This window comes from Schistocerca americana, chromosome 2 (genome assembly GCF_021461395.2).
Source record: "Schistocerca americana isolate TAMUIC-IGC-003095 chromosome 2, iqSchAmer2.1, whole genome shotgun sequence".
NCBI classification, from domain to species: Eukaryota; Metazoa; Arthropoda; class Insecta; order Orthoptera; family Acrididae; genus Schistocerca; species Schistocerca americana.
Genome location: NC_060120.1, coordinates 259,574,478 through 259,595,494, shown reverse-complemented (window position 1 = coordinate 259,595,494; position 21,017 = coordinate 259,574,478). Strand labels below are relative to the sequence as shown.

Sequence of the window (21,017 nt, the reverse complement as noted above, 5' to 3'; positions counted from 1 at the left end):
CTCCAAAACAGGATTGTACAAGGCACAGGCAGAAACATACCAGATGGTGCTGGGGGGGGGGGGGGGGGGAGGTTGGAACAGAGGCATGCGTGAATGGGTGAAGACTTGGCCCTTAGACTGCCAGTTGTGGGGCCGGGGGGAGTGTGTCTGGTGGTGTCCATAGGGACATCATTGGCAATGGGTGTGCCAGGAGGTTCCACTGATACAGATGGATGTGAAAGAGAGCACCAGTTCAACTATTTGGAGGTGTAGGCTGCTGCCAGGGGCATCGACTGTGAGGCCCCATTGTCAACAGAAGACGGAGGAGGTGGCAACAGATGCAATGCCTGCACTTGAGACCGGAGCTGGTTGTGGTGAAGGCACATGAGCCCCTTCTGTGTTTGGACTGATTAACCCACCATCAATGGGTCTCCACCACTGTTGCCAGTTGTCGAAGCCTCTGTATTCCCATAGGGTAAGGCCCACACAGCCAAGCCAGACATGTAACCCTGGGAGCGGATCTCTGAAGGGGGCAGCATTAGAAGACGCTGTTCCCACCCATGGATGAACTCAGCAGGGATATGATTGTTAATTGGCATGGTTCAATAAGCGCTCAGAAACAGGATGAAGGCTGACATAATGGCAGAGGATTCAACAGTGTTTTTCACTTGCTGCTTAAAGGTCCAAATGAGGCATTCTGTTTCACCATTTGAGAGAGGATGGAATGGATGGCTGCAGATATGTTTTATCCCATTGGCCAAGTACAAATCTTTGAACACAGATGCAGTGAATTGCGGCCCAGTATCAGAGACCAAGCTGCGTGGCAGCTCTTTGATAGTCAGAACCTGACCACAGGTGATGACAGTGGCATCAGTTGTGGTACTTTGAATAAGCGTCCACACTGAGCAAGCACATAGATCCCAAAAATGGGGTAGACCAGGGGCACTGTCTCGTGCCATACACACACCATGCAGCCATCGATCATTGCTTCTATGTCAGCATCGATCACCAGCCAGTGCACACGTCAGCAAGGTAACACCTTTATTTGGGACACCCTCCAATCTCCTCAGTGCAGCAAGCTCAACACACATTGGCACAAGTTTGCTGCTGGGATGACCACCTGATGCATGTCCATCTCAGTGTCCAGAAGAATGACATTACTGCCAACCAAGAGTCTGTGACAAATATGTCTCCAGGAGCTGAACTCGGTCACTGATTAGCGGGTGAAGCAGGTAGGTCATACATGGGTCAGGTAGCAGAGGACCTGCTGCATGGTGGGGAACCTGCACATGTCAGTGGCAACACAACCAGCAAAATGGGCAAAACGTCAAATATATGCTGCACTTGGTGTCAATGTGGAAGCAGAGGGCCTCCTGTTGGTCAAAATCAGGGTCCAGTTCAGTGGGTTGATCAGACAACATGCCAGCATTGGAATGCTGTGCCATGAGTTTGAACTAGATGGTATAATTGCATGCACTCAGGAACAATGTCCAATGCTGGAGGTGTTTGGCTGTTCATACTGGGAGTTAGGTGTGAGGCCCAAATAATGCCACCAACAGCCTGTTGTCCATAATTAGGATGAACTGTGACCCAAAAAAGTAGACATGAAATTTTGTAATGGTAAACACTACTGCAAGTGCCTCCTTTTCAATCAGGAAATGGTTTTGCTCCACAGGACTAAATGTCTGTGATGCATATGCTATAGGCTGTTTGGAGCCATTCACATGCGCCAATACTGTAGTGATGCTGCAGGCAGATGCATCGGCTGCCACAACCACTGGGCAACTGGGAGAGAATGGCATGATGCAGATTTTCATAAGATTTTCAATTAGTTAAAAGCCTGATCACAGGCAGGCATCCAATCACATGCTTCTTACACAAGTGATTGAAAGGTTGTATGATATGGACTGCATGGGGTAAGAACTTGGAATAACAGTTGATTTTGCCCAAAAACTCTTGCAATTCATGTAAGTTTGTCAGGCAGGGTAAGAAGGCTATCATGATGACAACTGATCTGTTGATCTGGTTCCCTCTTTGGTGAACCACAGCCCCAAATACTCCAATTCTGGTTATAAACACCTGCACCTCTCTGAACAACAATGCAGACTGTGGCACACATGGTTATAAAAAGGATACAGAAATGTTGCAAATTTTCCTGGAGGGATGGAGCTGTGACAAATGAGATCGACCAAGTAATTCATCTGTATGAACCAAATGGCATATTAATGGTAATGATGTTCTGTGGTTTCTCACTTGAGGATAACCGAGCGAGGTGGCGCAGTGGTTACACACTGGACTCGCATTCGGAAGGACGACGGTTCAATCCCGCGTCCGGCCATCCTGATTTAGGTTTTCCGTGATTTCCCTAAATCACTCCAGGCAAATGCCGGGATGGTTCCTCTGAAAGGGCACGGCCGACTTCCTTCCCCATCCTTCCCTAATCCGATGAGACCGATGACCACGCTGTCTGGTCTCCTTCCCCAAACCAACCAACCAACCAACTTGAGGATAACTGGAGGTAAGCATCTGCTAGGTCAATCTTAGAGCAATATCCTCCTACAGAAAATCTGATGAGGAGGTCTTGCAGTGGTAGGATAAGTTTCCGACTGTGATTGTGCAGAGGTTTCAAGGCTACAATTAATGCTCGATCTAAGAGAACCATTGAGCTTTCTGATGATGGCTATGGGAGTGGCCCATGCACTACATTTCACCAGTTTTATAATCCCAGCAACCTGGAGATGATCTAGCTCCTGCTTCACATCAGCATGTAAGGTAGCCAGAATTGTTCTGGGGCGGTAAAATTGAGGCATCTGGCTGAAGGGTGATGTGGGCCCGAAAGTCTGAGACACACCCTGAATCCAGCTGAAATAGAGATGCAAACACAGGGCCGAGAAAGGAATCATGGTTGATACAACCTTGATTTCACCAGAAATGGAAAAAAAACAAATGGTGTAAAGCGATCAAAGCCAAAAATGTTTGTTGCAGATTGGTGGCTGATCACGAATAACAGGATGAGCAGTGTATGGTTTTGTAGGCTGTCATAACTGAGAACTGCCTGTGAAGAGAAACAGAATCATCCCTGTAGGCCACCAAACACCACGAGGGTGGGGACAACTCAGGTGAGCCCAGTTGTACATGAGCCCCTGATTTATCAGAGAGACAGTGGCCTCTGTGTCCACCTGAAAATGTACATCCTGGTGAGAAATGCAAAGCACAAGAAACAATTTTTGCATGAAGGGGTCACCTGTGGAAACTGCTGACTGCAGCATGTGTATGATGTTCTGGTGCTATTATGGACTTGGATGGGAGTGGGTTGCATGGCTTCAGCACACAGAGCAGAGGTGCCCCTCTTTGCCACACTTCTGGCAGGATGCCCAGCAACCCAGGCAGTTTGCTAAGGGATGAGCAGAGAAACACTGTGGGTATGAAGGGAGTGGTTTCGATGATCATCAATGAAAGACAACTGGAGGCTCAGAGGCCATAGAGACAACAGACAATGATGAATCATAATGGTGCTACAAATCCGTGGTCGACCTATGCCTGTGACGTGAGGGTGGAATGTGTGGTGGTACATTAATCGCTGAAACTTGTGACATTGCTATCAGTCATTCATTAGCAGCCTGCGCAATGTTGAATGAGTGTGTGATGTGCAAGATGTTCTCTGACAATGTGTTATCCAGTGTGCCACTGTGAAGACCTCACGATTGGGTGTCAGCTGAACCATGACATCATGAATAAAGGAGACCATTTATGAAGCCTTGTAGCTGTGATTGGTGGAAGTGAAATGCCATCTGTGGTAAGATCTTGCAAGTCAGTGACCCTGGGGCAGTATGACTGTCCAGGCTGTTTATGGTATTGGTGAAACTTGAGCCTATAGGTAACTGCACAATATCTCTGTGAACAATAATTAGCCAACAGAGTGCATATCTCCTGAAAGAAGAGCACAGTGTACTCACACAGAGGCACCAATTTGCAAAGCAGAAAAAACATATCCAGCGACGCCCAACACAGAAATAAATATTGCTGCAATGAATCGTCCGTGACTTGAAATGCTGTGAAACTTTGCTTCAGTTGATACAAATGTGTTCCAGTCCTCCTCAGCAGCATGGAAAGGTGGAAGCAACGCAGGATGAATAGGGTTGTTGACTGCAGGGGGCACTGAGGCCTGGGGCAATGTGGCTTCGTGTGCTCGGAGTTTGTCCACCTAAGCTGAAGTGACTTTTGTAACAAATCTACCTGAAGTTGCTGCTGTTGCATTAGCTGCTGCTGCTGTTCCTCCATCAGCCAAACCAATTTAGCATCCACGCTACAAAACACTTCCTTTCTCCCCATCACCAATGATATTCCATCAGAAGCCAGATATCACTACACATGTCAGAACCCGGGTGAGAAACACCTGAAGTAGCAAGATGGAAGGGCAGACTACAGAAGAGAACCTAGTATCGAGGAGTAGCTGAGCTAAACATGGCAAACAGGAAACAGATAAGGACATGAAGCAAAGCAACATAGGTAAACAACAGAGTGCAAAGCAGAAACCTTCACCACAATGATGTCAGCAGGACAAGAGCAAAGAGAGGGACAATCCAAATTGTGATTACAGAGAAAGAACAAGTGCCAAGTGAGCTTGTTATCCAATACTCCATAGTGCGGCAAAGATAATAACCAATAGTATCAGATGTGACTACAGAACAGACTGACCATTCCCTGGGCAGCTATATTCATATCAGCCACACAGAAGACTGTTGCCCAGCGTATTAACTTGGTGAGACAAGTGGCATGCTCAAACTGCAGGTGCAGTGCTGTGGGCAGACTGTGCCCTGTAACAGCCATATGTCCATTACTTCCGGCACAGGCATTCAACTTTTGTGGAGCCAGATACCACAGTCCCCTCATCAGCAGCCCTCACTGTGATGATGCCAGCAGTGCACCCCCCTTTGGGGGGGGGGGGGGGGAGTGATCAGGAATGGAGAGCAGTGTGGGTTTGTATTAAGGATGATCAAAAAAGTTTCCATTTGAGGGCACTGCTGCAGTGTACACGCAAAGTAGTGAAATTGTGAGGCAGTTACGCAAGCAAGAGATTAATGTGAAATTCATGCCTTTCTGACATGCATGCATGTATACCTGTGACCTATGGCTATGTTATTCTTTGTTTGGCTGTCAAAGGACAAACACCAGTAGATATCCCTCAGAGAATGAAGAATGTGTGTGGGTCAACATGTTTGTTTAATTATGGTGAAATGTCCAGGAAAACTGCGAGAGGGGGTGCTGCTAATTCATGATAAGGCTTGTCCCCCAATCGCAAATGTCGTAACGCAGAAGTAGTTAGGTCAACTCAAATCGAAGACACTCGAGCACCTGCCCTACAGTTTTGATCTCTCCTCATGTGATTATCACGCCTTCAGTCGCTTAAAAAAGGCCTTCAAGGGTAGGCATTTCCTATTGGATGAGGATATACAGCACACGCTTACGTACTTCTTCATGCAGCAGGACATGGTATTTTACTAAACGGTCATCTTTGACCTGGTGTGCTGCTCAGATAATTGCATCAATAGTCATAGTGATTCCGCCTGATTGGCATACCAATTCTGTAGTGTACAGTCTTTGAATGGAAATTTTTTGGTTGCCCTTATAATTAATATACAGCACTCAAGTTTACAAAAAAACTATATTGGTGTATTTGCTGATATGGATTACATGGTGGAGATTGCCAGAAGGATGTGAGAAGAAAACTCCAGTAACCCCAGACCCATCTTGGAGGAGAAGGGAAATGTCAAGGCAATGAAGTCTAACCCATTTGGCATCTGCTCTAGGTGGTGGTTCAGAGCAGAAGAGATAGATGTTATTTGGTAGCAGCTCTAATAGCCCTCAGTCTCACAAGTCAGGTGATCCTGTGGCACAATTTGACAGGCAAGTCAGCATTGCTGATGACAATTCAGGCAAGTGTGATGTGAAGCAGTCAATTGTTGTTGCATCAACTCTCTGTAACGATTAAATTAGAGCAAGGGGCCTGAGAACATCTTGTACATCTCCTCCCCTCTCCCTGAAAGAACTCATCCTGGTTGTGTACTAATTTTAGAACAAAATCAAAAACTCATAAGTATAGTGTGATTTTACGTGTGCTCATGTGTGTACATCTACATCTACATCCATACACTGCAAACAAGTGTTGAAATGGATGGTATGGTACTTCCCATTTCACCAGTTATCAGGGCTTCTTTTTCAATTCCATTAAAGTACAGTGTGTGGGAAGAATTACTGTTTTAATACCTCTGTGCACGCTTTAAATAGCCCTGTCCTCACAGTTCCTATTGGAGTAATGCATAGGAAGCTGTAGCACATTCCTAGTCACCATTCACAGCTGGTACTTGGAACTTCGAAAGTACGCTTTCTCAGGATAGTTTTCATCTATTTTCAAGTATCCACCAGTTCAGTTTCTTCAGCATACATGCTACCAAACACAATATGGGCAACTTCAATGGCTGCTTCATAACGCATGCCATCTCACTGTCAATTACAGCCGTCGACTACTGATGGGAAGCTTGCTATATGTAATAAGATAAAGCCTGCAGTAAATTCCTTCATCAGAACTTTCTGCAAAACTGGCACTTAAATTTCCACAAATGATGACACTTGGTTCTTTTATGAGACCTTATTAATTTTACTTATAACTGTGTAAAATAACTTACAGTAACAAGTCACGTACCAAAACTTTATGCAATGTTACCTTGTACAGTTCCATGTTCTCTAAATATTGTCCAGACCTAAATCGCTATGCATCATTATCATAGGGTGTGATGCACATAACCGTCTTCTAAAATAACACACACACTCGCACAAGCATTTACTTAGGACTCTTCTTAAAGTGAGCCTATTTAAACCCATGGAGGTCACCAAGTGTCAGTGATACAATATGGGGGCAAAACTTACAGATGTCCCATGTCCCACTGAATGCTGTCAACCTGATGTCAGGTTATGTGCGAAATGTACAAAAGAACATGAACAACAACATCAATGTCACATCCTAAACCAGTCTCCTCTTATATTGACTCTGCTACAACTTCCTCTGCAGAAGTCTTTTATGGGGGTATGACCACAAACCAGTCATCACCAAACTGGCCAACAGCAAAATTCTCATTAAAATCCTTCTGGATGTTTTGCTACATCGTCATATAAAATTTTATAAGATGACACGACAGTACATCCAGAAGGATTTTAATAAGATCGATGCTGACTGGAGAAGCACACACATTTATAAGAGCAAAGTTGACTGTGCCACTGAGCACAGCAGGCTCGACTTCAATGGCTCCTTCACAGCTCGTGCCATCTATGTCTTCCTCCTTCCTCAATACCAGCTTCTCTGAATAGGATTATTAGAAATTACCCTTAGAACACATCATTCAATCCAATAATTCTCCTGATGTTGACTGGCACCATCCCTGGTCCAACATCCACCTCTGTTGCAATACCTTCTGTCCGCCCCCCCCCCCACCCCTCCTACCCATCACCTCACTCTGGCTTAATTCACATACACATTAATCTCCACATACACTATTCTTTTCTATTTTGCCTCCACTCCCAGCCCCACCCAATACAGCACACCACACCATCTGCCTCACACAACTTCCCCTACTTGTGCTGGTACAGGCTCGCTGGTGCCACATTTCTATCCTATGTCCTGCTGCACTATTCCTCATTAGGTGTCACCTTCATTCTGCTCCACCCCTGCCCTCCTCCTTATTCCTCTTACCCTCTCAGTCTGACAAAATCTCTCACCCAGTGGTCTGCAATTCTGACTTACCATTTTTTGTCAACATTGTACAGATGTTATATGTCACAAGGAATCAACAGTGAGAATTAAATGAGTCCAATAGTACACACTGTAGTAGGGATACAATTTCGAACATTGTCAGACAATTTCATTAGAGTACTTGTGACCATATCCACTATAAGCGATGTTATTGTTAACTGGAAATGTCAGGAAGCATTAACCATATCCTCACTCTAGCAGACCTAAGAAATTAATTTACTTGCGCTGTTTATGAAGTGTATTTTTCATCTACTGCAGAAATGTCAGGTCAATGCCAGAAAAATGTGTTGAGAAGTGATAGAGCTCAGTTTTCATACCTATATTGTCATCCGGAAACTACTGAGCCCCAAAAAAAAAAAAAAATAATAATATATATATATATATATATATATATATATATATATATATATATATATATATATATATATGTGTGTGTGTGGTGTGTGTGTGTGTGTGTGTGTGTGTGTGTGTGTAGCCTAGCCTATGTCAGACAAACTGTATTTACCTGAATATGTTTTGATAACAGTGAAATTCACTGGAGTTGGTGTAATGGTCACCTCGTTCGTTTCATTAGGACCATTAGTTTTGACATGAAGAGATGAAGAGTCTTGCATGGGATGGACTACTGTGGAGAGCTGCATCAAATCAGTTTTTTGACTTAAGACTGCAATAACAACAAGTTTTGACCTATGGCAAAAATACGTAGGTAAGTCGTATGGCAATGTTCGCTGGGAGACCCCAAAGAGCAGGGTCAGCCACCTAGTTAGAAAAGTCTTTCTGTTCTTTCCGCACAATGGCACCTTTCCTTCATGAAGTGAGAGAATTGTGTGGTTAACACATTTACTGCCATGAAGGTGCAGGAACCACAGTATTGGGATACTCACAGACCACAAGGGAAAAGTCTCCCACAGCTTTTATGACATTTTCATTTGACTCTGAAACAGGCTGGCCTGGCAAGAAACCAAAATCTACCTTTTCTATGCCCTTACGGGGTAACATAGTAATAGTACACGGAGTGGCTGCTACACGCAGCATCATTTTGTTTTAGAACACTGTCTCCTGTGTGACATGGTTCTGATGCATTGTTTCCACAGTTATTTCATCACATGGCAGCAGTGGTACTGGTTCTGGAATCCTGACACATGGTTTTAGTTTGCTGTGTAGTTTCCCTTCACATTTTGTGGTTCTATGAAATATTCTTTTGTAATCGCGCAGCAGAGTAATTGTAAGTGTTTCTAATAAACAACTGAAGAACATTGGTATCTTCTGAGTTATTGTTTATTAAATTACATGGTAAATATCAAATTTATTTTGATACACTATTGCTCTGCTATCTGTTTTACAGTAAATGGCACATTCTAATCTCAAAAGTGGTGGACCACGGAAGAAGTACAGTGCTCTGGTCCCTCTACTGGTAAACAGGGGTGGAAAGATAAGTCCGATTTCTTGACATAGGAAGAGCTGTTACAAATTTTCAATACTGATGATGGTGAGTTGTCCAATTGTTGTTGTGATGATGATGATGATGATGATGATGATAACAATAGTGCACTTTTTCACATATGGACCCGTTGTCATCTGACAAAGTGACAAGGAACGGGAAAAAGGTAATGAGCCATCCAATATACAGCCTCTCTCTCCTCAGTTTCTAGAAGGAATGAATATGTAAACTAGGCCAAAGTGGACTACAGCATGCTGAGGAATGTACAACCCAAAAGCATGGAAACTTTTGAATATAATGACCCAGGTTACTCAGAACTTCCATTGGGGACAATATTTTAGCATTATTTGTTATTGAAACAAACACAAATGACACACAATTTTTGGCTACTACTCAGTCTCATGATAAAACAAGGGGCCCGCATCTCGTGGTCGTGCGGTAGCGTTCTCGCTTCCCACGCCCGGGTTCGATTCCCGGGGTAAGGGATTTTCTCTGCCTCGTGATGGCTGGGTGTTGTGTGCTGTCCTTAGGTTAGTTAGGTTTAAGTGGTTCTAAGTTCTAGGGGACTGATGCCCATAGATGTTAAGTCCCATAGTGCTCAGAGCCATTTGAACCATTTGATAAAACAAGGGCTAGGTTTGCAAGGGACAAACACTGATGAGATGCTCAAGTCCTTTGGCATAATTATGTACATGGGGCTAGTTTACTACCCACATATTACTGGCTACAGAGACAACTTAAGTCAGTAGACCTATGTCCTGTAATCGATTTCAACTGCTGCTGAGATTCATCCATTTTGTGGACAATGCAACTGCAGATCAAACTGATCATGTATTTAAGATCCAAAAACTTCTTGAGATGATCCAGAGAATGTTTTGCTCACAGTATGAACCAGGAGAGATGCTAGCAGTGGATGAGTCAAAGGTGCATTTTGCGAAAGACTTTTGTCAGTACATACCCAGCAAAGTGCATAAATATGGAATCGATGTCTTCAAATTGTGTAACCCAGCTGGTTGTATACTGAGGCTGACTGTTTACACAGGACTGCTGCACACCGTCAGTAAAAATTTTGCAGAAAAAGTAGTTTTCGACTTAATGGAAAAATATGTAGACAAGAGACATACCATTATTACCAACACTTATTATACAACAATGTCATTAATTTGGCATTAGATGAATAGCAATACCAACATCGTAGGTACCCTGTGGAGAAACAGAAAACATTGTCCCCCACAGTCACGAAGTCACAAATAGGAAAAGATGAAGTCTTTGGAAGGGAGTCTAGTAGAACGCTAGTAGCAAATGGTAAGACAAAAGAGATGTGATGTATCTCACTACTAAGCAAGGCATTGAAATGTGAACACACTGGGAAGAAGAGCAAGAAAATGGCAAGGAAATATTTAAAGCCTACATCCTTTTCTAATTATAATGATGCAAAGCAGCAAGGAATGAGATGTCAAGTTATTTTCCACCCCTGAGGAAAACTATAAGACTGTACCATAAACTGGCATTTGTCATTATGTTTAACAAAGCAGTAACATAAACTTCCACTTTTTGTTCAAAATATTTATCGAGACAAATATTTTTATCAAGAATTTTAGGGATGACATAGTCATGAGCCTCTCGGATACCAATGTCAATACTCTGAGTGCCAATCGACCTTCTAAAAGAGTCAAGGGTTTTATCCTAATAGAAAGCGTGAAGAGGGGAAAAAAGAAGTAGAAAAATACAGAAGAGTTGCAGAAGTTGTTACTTGAAGATTTCAACACAGAACAGTACAAATGAGGCAAAGAAACTTGTAGCAAAGGTGATAACAATCTGTAAAGAATGTAATTTGTTTGTTTGCATTTATGCTTTTCAAACCCTCATAATTTCTAAGAAAAAAGCTTTTTGTCCCTATTTTTGTATTACCCATGCTTGCAGTATATTGTTTATTACATGAATCTAGTAAACAACATTAAATTGGGTGCTTTTCAGATAATTTACATTCTGATTCTTTATAAAGTCATGTAAGAAAGTGAGGCAGCCAGCATCCTCACAGTCCTCAACAGCACCCTCTACAAAGTTAATTCCACTTCTGAGTCTTGATGACACCGACTACCTCACAGTTTAAGCTCTCTTTTGAAGTATTCATACATTGGAGGTGCACTTCACGACATCAGAACAAAATAGCACAAAAACACTTTTGGGGTGGGAGGACCCTGTTCCCAGCACCCTCCTGACAGTGAATGTATTAAATATATTCTACATGTGGCAAGTGTAGGTGACCACAATGGGTGTGTGTAATGTGGTGTGATGTCTGGGTTGATTCATGGTGAGAGAACGGAGAGTGTAAAACCAGTGCTCGCACATACCCTACTACTCTCAAATAGCATCAAGGGGGCCACCGAGCTTAACATCACCACCCAATGGATGGATCAAAGTCAACAGTCTCACACCCCTCACTTCATGAGTTACTGCAGGTGAGAATTTAATCTGGGAAATTAATGCAAAGTCTTGTAATCAGGAACACTATGCATACCTCCCCCCCTCCCCCCCCCCTTTACCGTAATTGCAAAGGGAAAGTAGCCAGTAGCACATGGCATACTCAGGCAGTTACCTAGCAGAGTACCAGCTGCACCCGATGATACATAACTTTTGTGATCTTACAAGAACCGGCATATTCAACAAACCAAGTCTGTTGGCTATGGCAAAAATGAATACACATTTTTAATTAAAACAGTTTAGCCAAAATCAAGGTACACTATTCTAGTGAAACATTGTGGGGTAAATTTGGAGTAGTAGTATTTTAGATAAGTCTCAAACAATTATAGGTATTACAGTATATATTTTCTGTAAATGTCATAGGGCGAAGATAAAAATCCAGAATTAATTTTTCACCCTGGAGATGGAGTACGTGCTGTTTTGAAACCTCCTGGCAGATTAAAACTGTGTGCCAGACCAGGACTCATAGCCAGAACCTTGCCTTTTGTGGTCACTGTGCTAACCTACTGAGCCACCCAAGTGCAGCTGACAGCCTTCCCCACAGCTTCAGTCCTGCCTTATACTTTCTGCTGTTTACAGATGCTCTCCTGCTTATCTTGCTGGACACCACTGCTGAAAGAAAGGATATTACACACAAAGATACAAAGGAGAACACCTGTGAAGTCTGAAAAGTATGAGAGGGAGGTTCTGGTAGAAGTGAAACAGTGAGGACACTCATGATTTATGACTGTATAGCTCAGCTGGTATGAGCTTTGTGAAAGGCGAGATTTCTGATTCGAGTCCTGAACTGGCACACTGTTAATCCTCTGGGAGACTTCACAATAAATGTCATTGCAGTATGTACACAAGCATATGGACAGATCAGATAAGGTAATGACTAATGATTTGTATACAGACCCATAAAGAATTTTGATAATCACAGATCCCGGGTATCGAATCCACCTCAAGAATAAATAACTTGAAGTAATTATAGCAAAAGCAGATGAATATGCAACAAGACGTAGTAGTCACACTCACTGTAAAGAACTATTTAAAAAACGGTATCCCTACTGCACCGAGTGAATACATCTACAAATGATTACACATTTCACGGAAAACATTTTTTACTAATACTTATATAAATGATCATAGAACAAGAGCCAGTTTGGACTTACATTTATCAAGGAAAAACAAACAAGAAATTCAAACTAGCATTTTCTATCCAGGAATTAAACTGTATAATAAATTTCCTGAAGAGATGAAAAAGATTACTAATATACTTCTCTTTAAAAGTACTGCTAAAATGTTGATTGTAAGTACTGCATACTACACAAGCAAAGATTAGTAAGAGGATTAGGAGTAGAGGTTAGTAATGAAAGGTGGTAGCTATAACACCTTGTCACACTACAATATTGCAACGATTTTGCAAGAAAATAAGTGCATTATAGTAATGTCTTGTCATTCTCCCACGTTCAACATCTCACTCATCATGAGGGTATACTGCCTCAGTTTGCCAAGCAGACTAAAGAGAGGATTCAGAGATTTGAATGACAAATGGTAGCATGTTTGTGGTTCTGGAGTCAGTTTTCAGGATGGACCGAAGGGAGCGCAAGGAGCATAATAGGTTGCTCATGGTCATGAAGTCACCAGTAGCAGTCCGTAGTGTGTGCAATGATGGTGGAGAGAGATGTGAAGAAGCAGTGCAGAACCATTTTTCATACTACAACATATCTTGTGCAGATGGCATATGAACAAAATAACATTGTAGAATAGTGACCAGCCAGATGAGGCAGTGTAGTTGGTAAGGTGCTGACCTCATATTTGGGAGTATTGTGCTGTTTTGTGTCCAGCCATCATGATTTAGGTTTTTCATGGTTTTCCTAAATCATTTCTAGCACTTACTGAGGTTGTCCCTTCATCATGGCAATGGCTGTTCTACCCTCATAAAGCGTACTTATATACAGGGTGTTACAAAAAGGTATGGCCAAACTTTCAGGAAACATTCCTCACACACAAAGAAAGAAAATATGTTATGTGGACATGTGTCCGGAAACGCTTACTTTCCATGTTAGAGCTCATTTTATTACTTCTCTTCAAATCACATTAATCATGGAATGGAAACACACAGCAACAGAACATATCAGCGTGACTTCAAACACTTTGTTACAGGAAATGTTCAAAATGTCCTCCGTTAGCGAGGATACATGCATCCACCCTCTGTCGCATGGAATCCCTGATGCAGCCCTGGAGAATGGTGTATTGTATCACAGCTGTCCACAATACGGGCACGAAGAGTCTCTACATTTGGTACCGGGGTTGCGTAGACAAGAGCTTTAAAATGCCCCCATAAATGAAAGTCAAGAGGGTTGAGGTCGGGAGAGTGTCGAGGCCATGGAATTGGTCCGCCTCTACCAATCCATTGGCCACCGAATCTGTTGTTGAGAAGCGTACGAACACTTCGACTGAAATGTGCAGGAGCTCCATCGTGCATGAACCACATGTTGTGTCGTACTTGTAAAGGCACATGTTCTAGCAGCACAGTTAGAGTATCCCGTATGAAATCATGATAATGTGCTCCATTGAGCGTAGGTGGAAGAACATGTGGCCCAATCAAGACATCACGAAGAATGCCTGCCCAAACGTTCACAGAAAATCTGTGTTGACGTGATTGCACAATCACGTGTGGATTCTCGTCAGCCCACACATGTTGATTGTGAAAATTTACAATTTGATCACATTGGAATGAAGCCTCATCCGTAAAGAGAACATTTGCACTGAAATGAGGATTGACACATTGTTGGATGAACTATTCGCAGAAAAGTACCCGTGGAGGCCAATCAGCTGCTGATAGTGCCTGCACACGCTGCACATGGTATGGAAACAACTGGTTCTCTCGTAGCACATAGGCCTACTGACGAAACTAAAATGAACTCTAACATGGAAATTAAGCGTTTCCGGACACATGTCCACTTAACATCTTTTCTTTATTTGTGTGTGAGGAATGTTTCCTGAAAGTTTGGCAGTACCTTTTTGTAACACCCTGTATGCTGCGCTTACATATATTTTTGATTTATTTATTTTCATTGTATTATGATGACAAATCCAGTAGGCTATCACTGTAAGATAATAAATAAATCAAATGACTTAGAGGGGAATAGGGAATCAAGGATGTCAAAAAGTGTTACTGATATTACAAAAATGTTTATATGGGATGGAAATTCAACCATGTACACAAATGAGAACCCATGTTTAATGCACAATACATACATCATAGAGTGGTCTCTGGGCAAAGCATTTATATATTGGGAGACAGCTGTTACAGTTTAACAGCTTACCTGATGACAGTTTCAACCCTGTTGCAGAAAGTGTCATTAAGTTAACAAACTTAAATTACTAGCAGCTCAAGCTTATAGTTATTGTAAGGCAGATTATGACAAAACATAGCGAATACTGTAACACTTTGTGTAATGTTAAAGTAAGTGTGATAAATGATTTTATTTTTTATGTTCACCACCTTCACTGCTGCGAAGTTTAAGAATAAAAACCTGAATTATAAAGAAATAAGAATGTTGAATAGTGGAAGGATAATTGTCTTTATATTCATGCATTCATCATTAACCGTTAAACTTGAGAATTCTTCGTAACTATTCATAGGTTGAGGCTGAATATTGGTGACTTATGTGCAGCCATCTTTTGTGAAATGTATTGCTCCACATTATTCTTATGGTAATATCCATATTCTATATTACAAATACACGCTGCACATAATATGGTCAAACAGGAAATGACACCCAATAAAAAACAATCATCCCTATAATATAGTCACTCCCAATATGAATGACTCTTCAATGTGACAAGTGCTTTGAGGATTATCTGCATGTTGGGAGCTGCAGCAACAACACTGGTTCAGCGATATGTTACATTTGACATTAAATTATTTTCATACATTTGTCAATTATTTTGACACTCTCAGACTATTTATCTTACTTTCCACATCTCAAATTGCAAACACAATTACTTATTATTTTGGCTGGAGAATACAACAAAACAGCCATGGTAAAACATGGGGCAGTAGGCCTATCATTAGAATGCTTACAAAATTTAATAACAAATGACAGTTTCTTTGAAATAATAGTTTCATACACGTAGTAACGCCTTAGAATGAGCTAATATACAATGAACAAGCAGCTCAACTTTGCACGTTGTAATTCAGATTAATTTAAAGAAGATTTCAGTCTTTTTACTACACAAGAGAACTTGTAATAATCCGGTTAATGTCATTTAACAATATGTGTATTACTAGGCGTAAAACTGGCTGCACTAGTGGCATTCCTAGAGCAAAAAATTATGAAGAGCTCTCCAGGCATTAGATGTTCTATGCTGTGAATATTTGATCGCAACTATAACTGTAAAAAAAGCAATACAAAGTTTGTCAATTCTTAACATTTATTGAATTTGATAACGCAGACGAATTGAAAGTGTTACAAAATGCAACTTCGGTGGTTTCCAGCTTTTGTCGTGCTACCAAGTGAACCGAAAAGCTTGAACTTTTTTTCTTTTCTTCACCGCTGGAAAGCTTAACCATTTGAATACTTGTGAGCACAAAATTTACTCTGGTTAACTGTTAACCGGTAGCCTTTGCTACATCTTGTGTAATGTTGGGTGACCATTTCTTTATGAAACAAAGTATCACAACTTTGGTAATTACAGGCTTACGGCGAAAGTACCGGTAATAATGTTAAGTGATTTATATACACTGTCTGCACTATTGTTTCATGCGACGTCACTATTTCGCCCACTATTCGGTGACACACTTTTAATACAGTCTCTAATTCTGTAAGCTGTAAATAAGACGCTCTAAAATTTTCTTTTGAGGAGGTCTCGTACTGATTTCCATCAGTGTGTGCCGATCATTTTATTTGAGGTAATAGAAACGGCACCAACACAGTAGCTTGTTTCCCTAATTTATTTACATAACAATGTAATTGCTAAGCCTTGTAAATAGCATCTGAAATGTTCAGGGACCTTTTGGCATTTATCGGTCATTCTAAAACGTGATATCGTGTCAAGCATGCATGAAATCGATTCAAAACATTAAAGCCCGCTGTTTTAATAGGTTCTTTGTAAAATACAGAGTTGCTTCACTTACAGAGTTAATATACTGCATGTACAAGCTATTTGATACCATGTTTGCATTCATATATTTATAAGCTGTTCACTGTTGTCAGTGTACGTCTTTCATTAATTGTAGCAGCTGTTCTCTCTGCTATACGCGGCGAAACTTTTCTAACACACAAAAAAGTCCGAGTTTAAGGGGAAACGCCACGAGCACCCATTGCGCTTAAAATTCACGTTGTACTGTGGTAATAAAACAAAATTCAACATAATGTCTCGATCAAAGTTTGGTAAACAACTACACCCGCGCTTACTGATTCACGCATACTCCATGAATGAATGCGGGAATTTATTTTGACAGCAATCTGGTTCAAGAGCGTGGAATAAATGGACAGCATACAACTAATTAAATAATTTTTCTGGGGTATTTGTTATTTTACATTGATAACTAGGTTGTCACTTTTCCTTCTCAATTTATTAGCTTTATAAGTGGTTGCTACCATCTTATTACAAACGAAAAATCACAACTTCAAAGTTCATATTTCCGAAAAAATAAACACATCTGCAGTGACTCAGTCTATCATGATGTTTTGTACATTTAGGTTATAAATTAATTTCATTGGGAGGCTTGCGAAAACCTTTACCCTATGTTATTCGGAATAACATCTTTGCAATGTTATGCGTTAGTCAGAGGATTGTAGGGCTGTGCATGTTTGAGTGTATGAGTGCGTGTGTCATATTTTAAAAACTAAAGCTCTAGTACTGCATTTTCGTAAGAGATATGGGCAAAAGAAAGAACCAAGTTTTAATAGATTCGGAGAGTGGAGAAAGCGACGGCAGTGAGTCTGATCTGGATTCGGTAAGTAGAACTGTTAGCATAATAATACTGTAGTTGGAAATCATAACCTTTGTTCAAAAATCCTAATGCAGTCAGAATTTTCTGACTGGAAAGTTTAAAGATAATTTGAAAAAGTGTACTTAATCATAATGTGTCACTCCTCTTGCCGTTTTCATGAGGGCTACTTATCCATATTATATTAAAACGAATGTGTACTAAAGGTAATAATAATCGAAATGAACAACGTGCGTCGTATTTCACCTGGCAGTTTGGTTTTGGTGACAAGATTTTCATTTGAAACACCTTGGGGGGGGGGGGGGTATGTTCAGTCATCGCCTTTGTGAGTAATGAGACATTAAAATTGCAATTTTGGACGAAGCTGGAATGAACAGCGGATACGTAACCAGAGCTGCCTTTTCGGACCATGCTGGAATAAAAAGCGGATACGTAGAATTTTACACGTGCAGTTTCGATCGAATCCATCTGCAAGACACAGCATCAGAAATAATGAACTGTTTGTTACAACGTAGGTTTACATACTTGGCTAGTTTAATGAGCAATGAACCCAATTAAATAAAAATATTCGTTGCAAAATCACATAAAAATTATTTCGCGTCGAACTGTTTCAGTGTGATGTATATTTAAGGTTTATATGAGAATGGAGGTAGTGCTTTCTAAGTACTACAAAAATCACCAATACATTTGGTTTCTCTGGTCAGATCATAAATTGTTGTACGTACCATTCAGTCGTAAATTGCCCTTTGTAATTGCTTCCTTCTGTGTTAGTAGAATGACTGTTTTAACTTGTAGGATCAGCTGTTGCTCAAATTAGCCATATTTTGTAATTAATATTTGTTTCCTGTCTGAGTATTATTGTCTTCATCCAACTGTTATTGACATGAATTGTTTTCATGCTTGCTAAGTTTGGTTATGTAAATTTTAATAACATTGCTTTCTCTTGCTTATTTTCATTTTCAGGAATTATTGTCTTTGTCCAAGAAGAAAAAAGCAAAACATGAAGATGATGGTGCGGAGAATAATGTGACTAAGAAGGAGAATGCATTCAGTGACTCTGATACTTCAGACTCTGATGATGACTGGGATGCAAGGGGAAATAATAAAAAGAAGAAGAAACCAAAACCTGCAAAGAGGACAGGAAAGAGGACTGTCACAAAATCATCTTCGGGCAGTGATAGTGAGAGTGAAAAGGAAAAGAGTTCGGAACCTGAAGAAGGTGATATCTTGTAACAATTTGTACATAAATTCATTTTGTTGTACATGTCTTTTTGTCTGTCTGTTTCCTTGCATCTATGTGAGAATATGAAAATTGAAAGAGTGGAGGATCTCCATAGCATTTGCCCAAAAATGAGTAGCATGCCCGTGGAAGAAAATAAAGTGTATATGGGTCAGGCTGTGATATTGTATGCCACAAGTACTGAAATTGAAAAACCTTTTAATCACATAAAACTTTGTGCTTTTTTGTTCAGAAAACTGTAGTTTCATATGCAATAGTCATTTTCCTTTTTAAAAAATATTAGTGTGATTTTTTTCACACACATTTAGAAAAAAATATATATATTTTCTGTTGCGGAAGGACATTTCATTTTTATTATTTGTATCACACACATTGATGATCCTGTGACAAAATCTATGTGGGCACTTAAGTTAGCCTAACAGGAATACATTGGTATTAAAAGAAGAAATTTGGTATGTTTATCAAAGACATAAAATTTTCCCCAAAATTGTAAATGTCTTTCCGTAACAAATTGTTGACATAATTTAAATATAAAGTATAATGAACAGTTAGTATAACATTTTCTTTTCCATAACTTCCTAATATGAGTATTATAGTGTCTTCAGTACCATAAATCCACATGAAACACGACTATTTAATAAATATTTATTTTGTAAAACTTGTTACGGAAGGACATTTTTTGTTACAGAAGGGCATGTGGGATAAATGTCTATTTGAGTTTCCCTCTAAAAATGAAACCAGTCACTCACAGCATGTCTTTTCCTAGCTAGCCAATGAAACAATTCTGTCAGATGTTTTCCCTCCAGTTTTATGTTCTCTCTCTCCATTGTTGTATAGGTTTCAAGTAGCTGTTCATGTTGGAAGTGTAAATTTGCTGGTTATAAAGGTTATAAACAATTTTAAAGTAAGTAATAGTTTAATGTAAACAAAGTTTGTTTATGCATAAGTCTGAAACATTTTTTCGAATAAGTCTGATTACTTCAAAGGCCTGAGTGAAGAATGTAGGCTATAATTCCATGTGCTATATAAGCAAGTGTATCAAATATTTACATGCTGAGGCATCTTGTTAATATTGTTAGTATTTATCTGACAACTTCCTAATATTTTTATTACTGAAACTTCCTGGCAGATTAAAACTGTGTGCCCGACCGAGACTCGAACTCGGGACCTTTGCCTTTCGCGGGCAAGTGCTCTACCAACTGAGCTACCGAAGCACGACTCACGCCCGGTACTCACAGCTTTACTTCTGCCAGTACCTCGTCTCCTACCTTCCAAACTTTACAGAAGCTCTCCTGCGAACCTTGCAGAACTAGCACTCCTGAAAGAAAGGATATTGCGGAGACATGGCTTAGCCACAGCCTGGGGGATGTTTCCAGAATGACAGTCTGGATTTTTATTACTATTAACTGTGAAGGAATATTGTAGGCTACTCTGCAAAGACTGGGTGACATTGTTATCTGCAACACTTTTAAAAACACGTAAAAAGAATTTCTCAATTTTTTGGCTTTGTAATTTTTAATTTATACTCCAAACAAACATGGCATATCTCCTTTGAGCAGAGCATATGTTCACGCTTTGCGCTTGCAAATAAAATATAATGTACATCAATGGCTTACTATGAAATTTTAGGAAATGTAATGTAAATTCAATTGCTTCTTTGGTTCGGTTATACACTTAACAAGTTTCTTGAATATATGTGCAGGTGTGATGGCCAAAACTGGTGCCGAGTGTGCTAAGGAATGCAGAAAATGAAAAATGAACGATCCAGGAACAGCAGAAGTGTATTGTCAAAAAGATTGTGGGAGAAAGAAAGCAAAACGACAGAAGTTAATAGCTGAGGGAAAGATAGGTCATTTACGAAAATATGAAAAATAAAGAAAAAGATGCAATGCACCCTTGCTCGTCAAACCAGTGCAAATCCAACATTAAAAATGTCACCTAGCACATTAGGTAAAGCTATTGTTAGGATCAAGAGATGTCTCCCAAAATCACCTACCAAGCATCCGGAAGTTCATGGCACCTCAAAAACTTCATAATTTTTTTGAGGTTGCTGGATTTACTGCTAGGAATGTAAAACCAAAACAATGTGTATTTGAAAGGAAAAAGAACAGATTCTGTG

General features: G+C 40.5%; 2 protein-coding genes across 3 annotated transcripts in view; one reads left to right on the top strand and one right to left on the bottom strand.

Moving 5' to 3' along the window:
- Positions 1 to 17,241, bottom strand: part of LOC124591270 (translation initiation factor IF-2-like) — a 67,978-nt gene extending 50,737 nt beyond the window's left edge. Inside the window, exon 1 of one of the 2 annotated variants that reach the window (XM_047131721.1) lies at positions 16,840 to 17,241. In XM_047131721.1, the coding sequence (XP_046987677.1) occupies positions 16,840 to 16,890 (51 nt within the window). In that variant the 5' untranslated portion in view covers positions 16,891 to 17,241. The remainder of the gene's footprint in view (positions 1 to 16,839) is intronic. The other variant, XM_047131722.1, reaches the window with a different exon arrangement.
- Positions 17,242 to 17,383: 142 nt separating this feature from the next.
- Positions 17,384 to 21,017, top strand: part of LOC124591253 (RNA polymerase-associated protein RTF1 homolog) — a 142,171-nt gene continuing 138,537 nt past the window's right edge. Inside the window, exons 1-2 of the mRNA XM_047131720.1 lie at positions 17,384 to 17,664; positions 18,622 to 18,877. Of these exons, the coding sequence (XP_046987676.1) occupies positions 17,587 to 17,664; positions 18,622 to 18,877 (334 nt within the window). The 5' untranslated portion in view covers positions 17,384 to 17,586. The remainder of the gene's footprint in view (positions 17,665 to 18,621; positions 18,878 to 21,017) is intronic.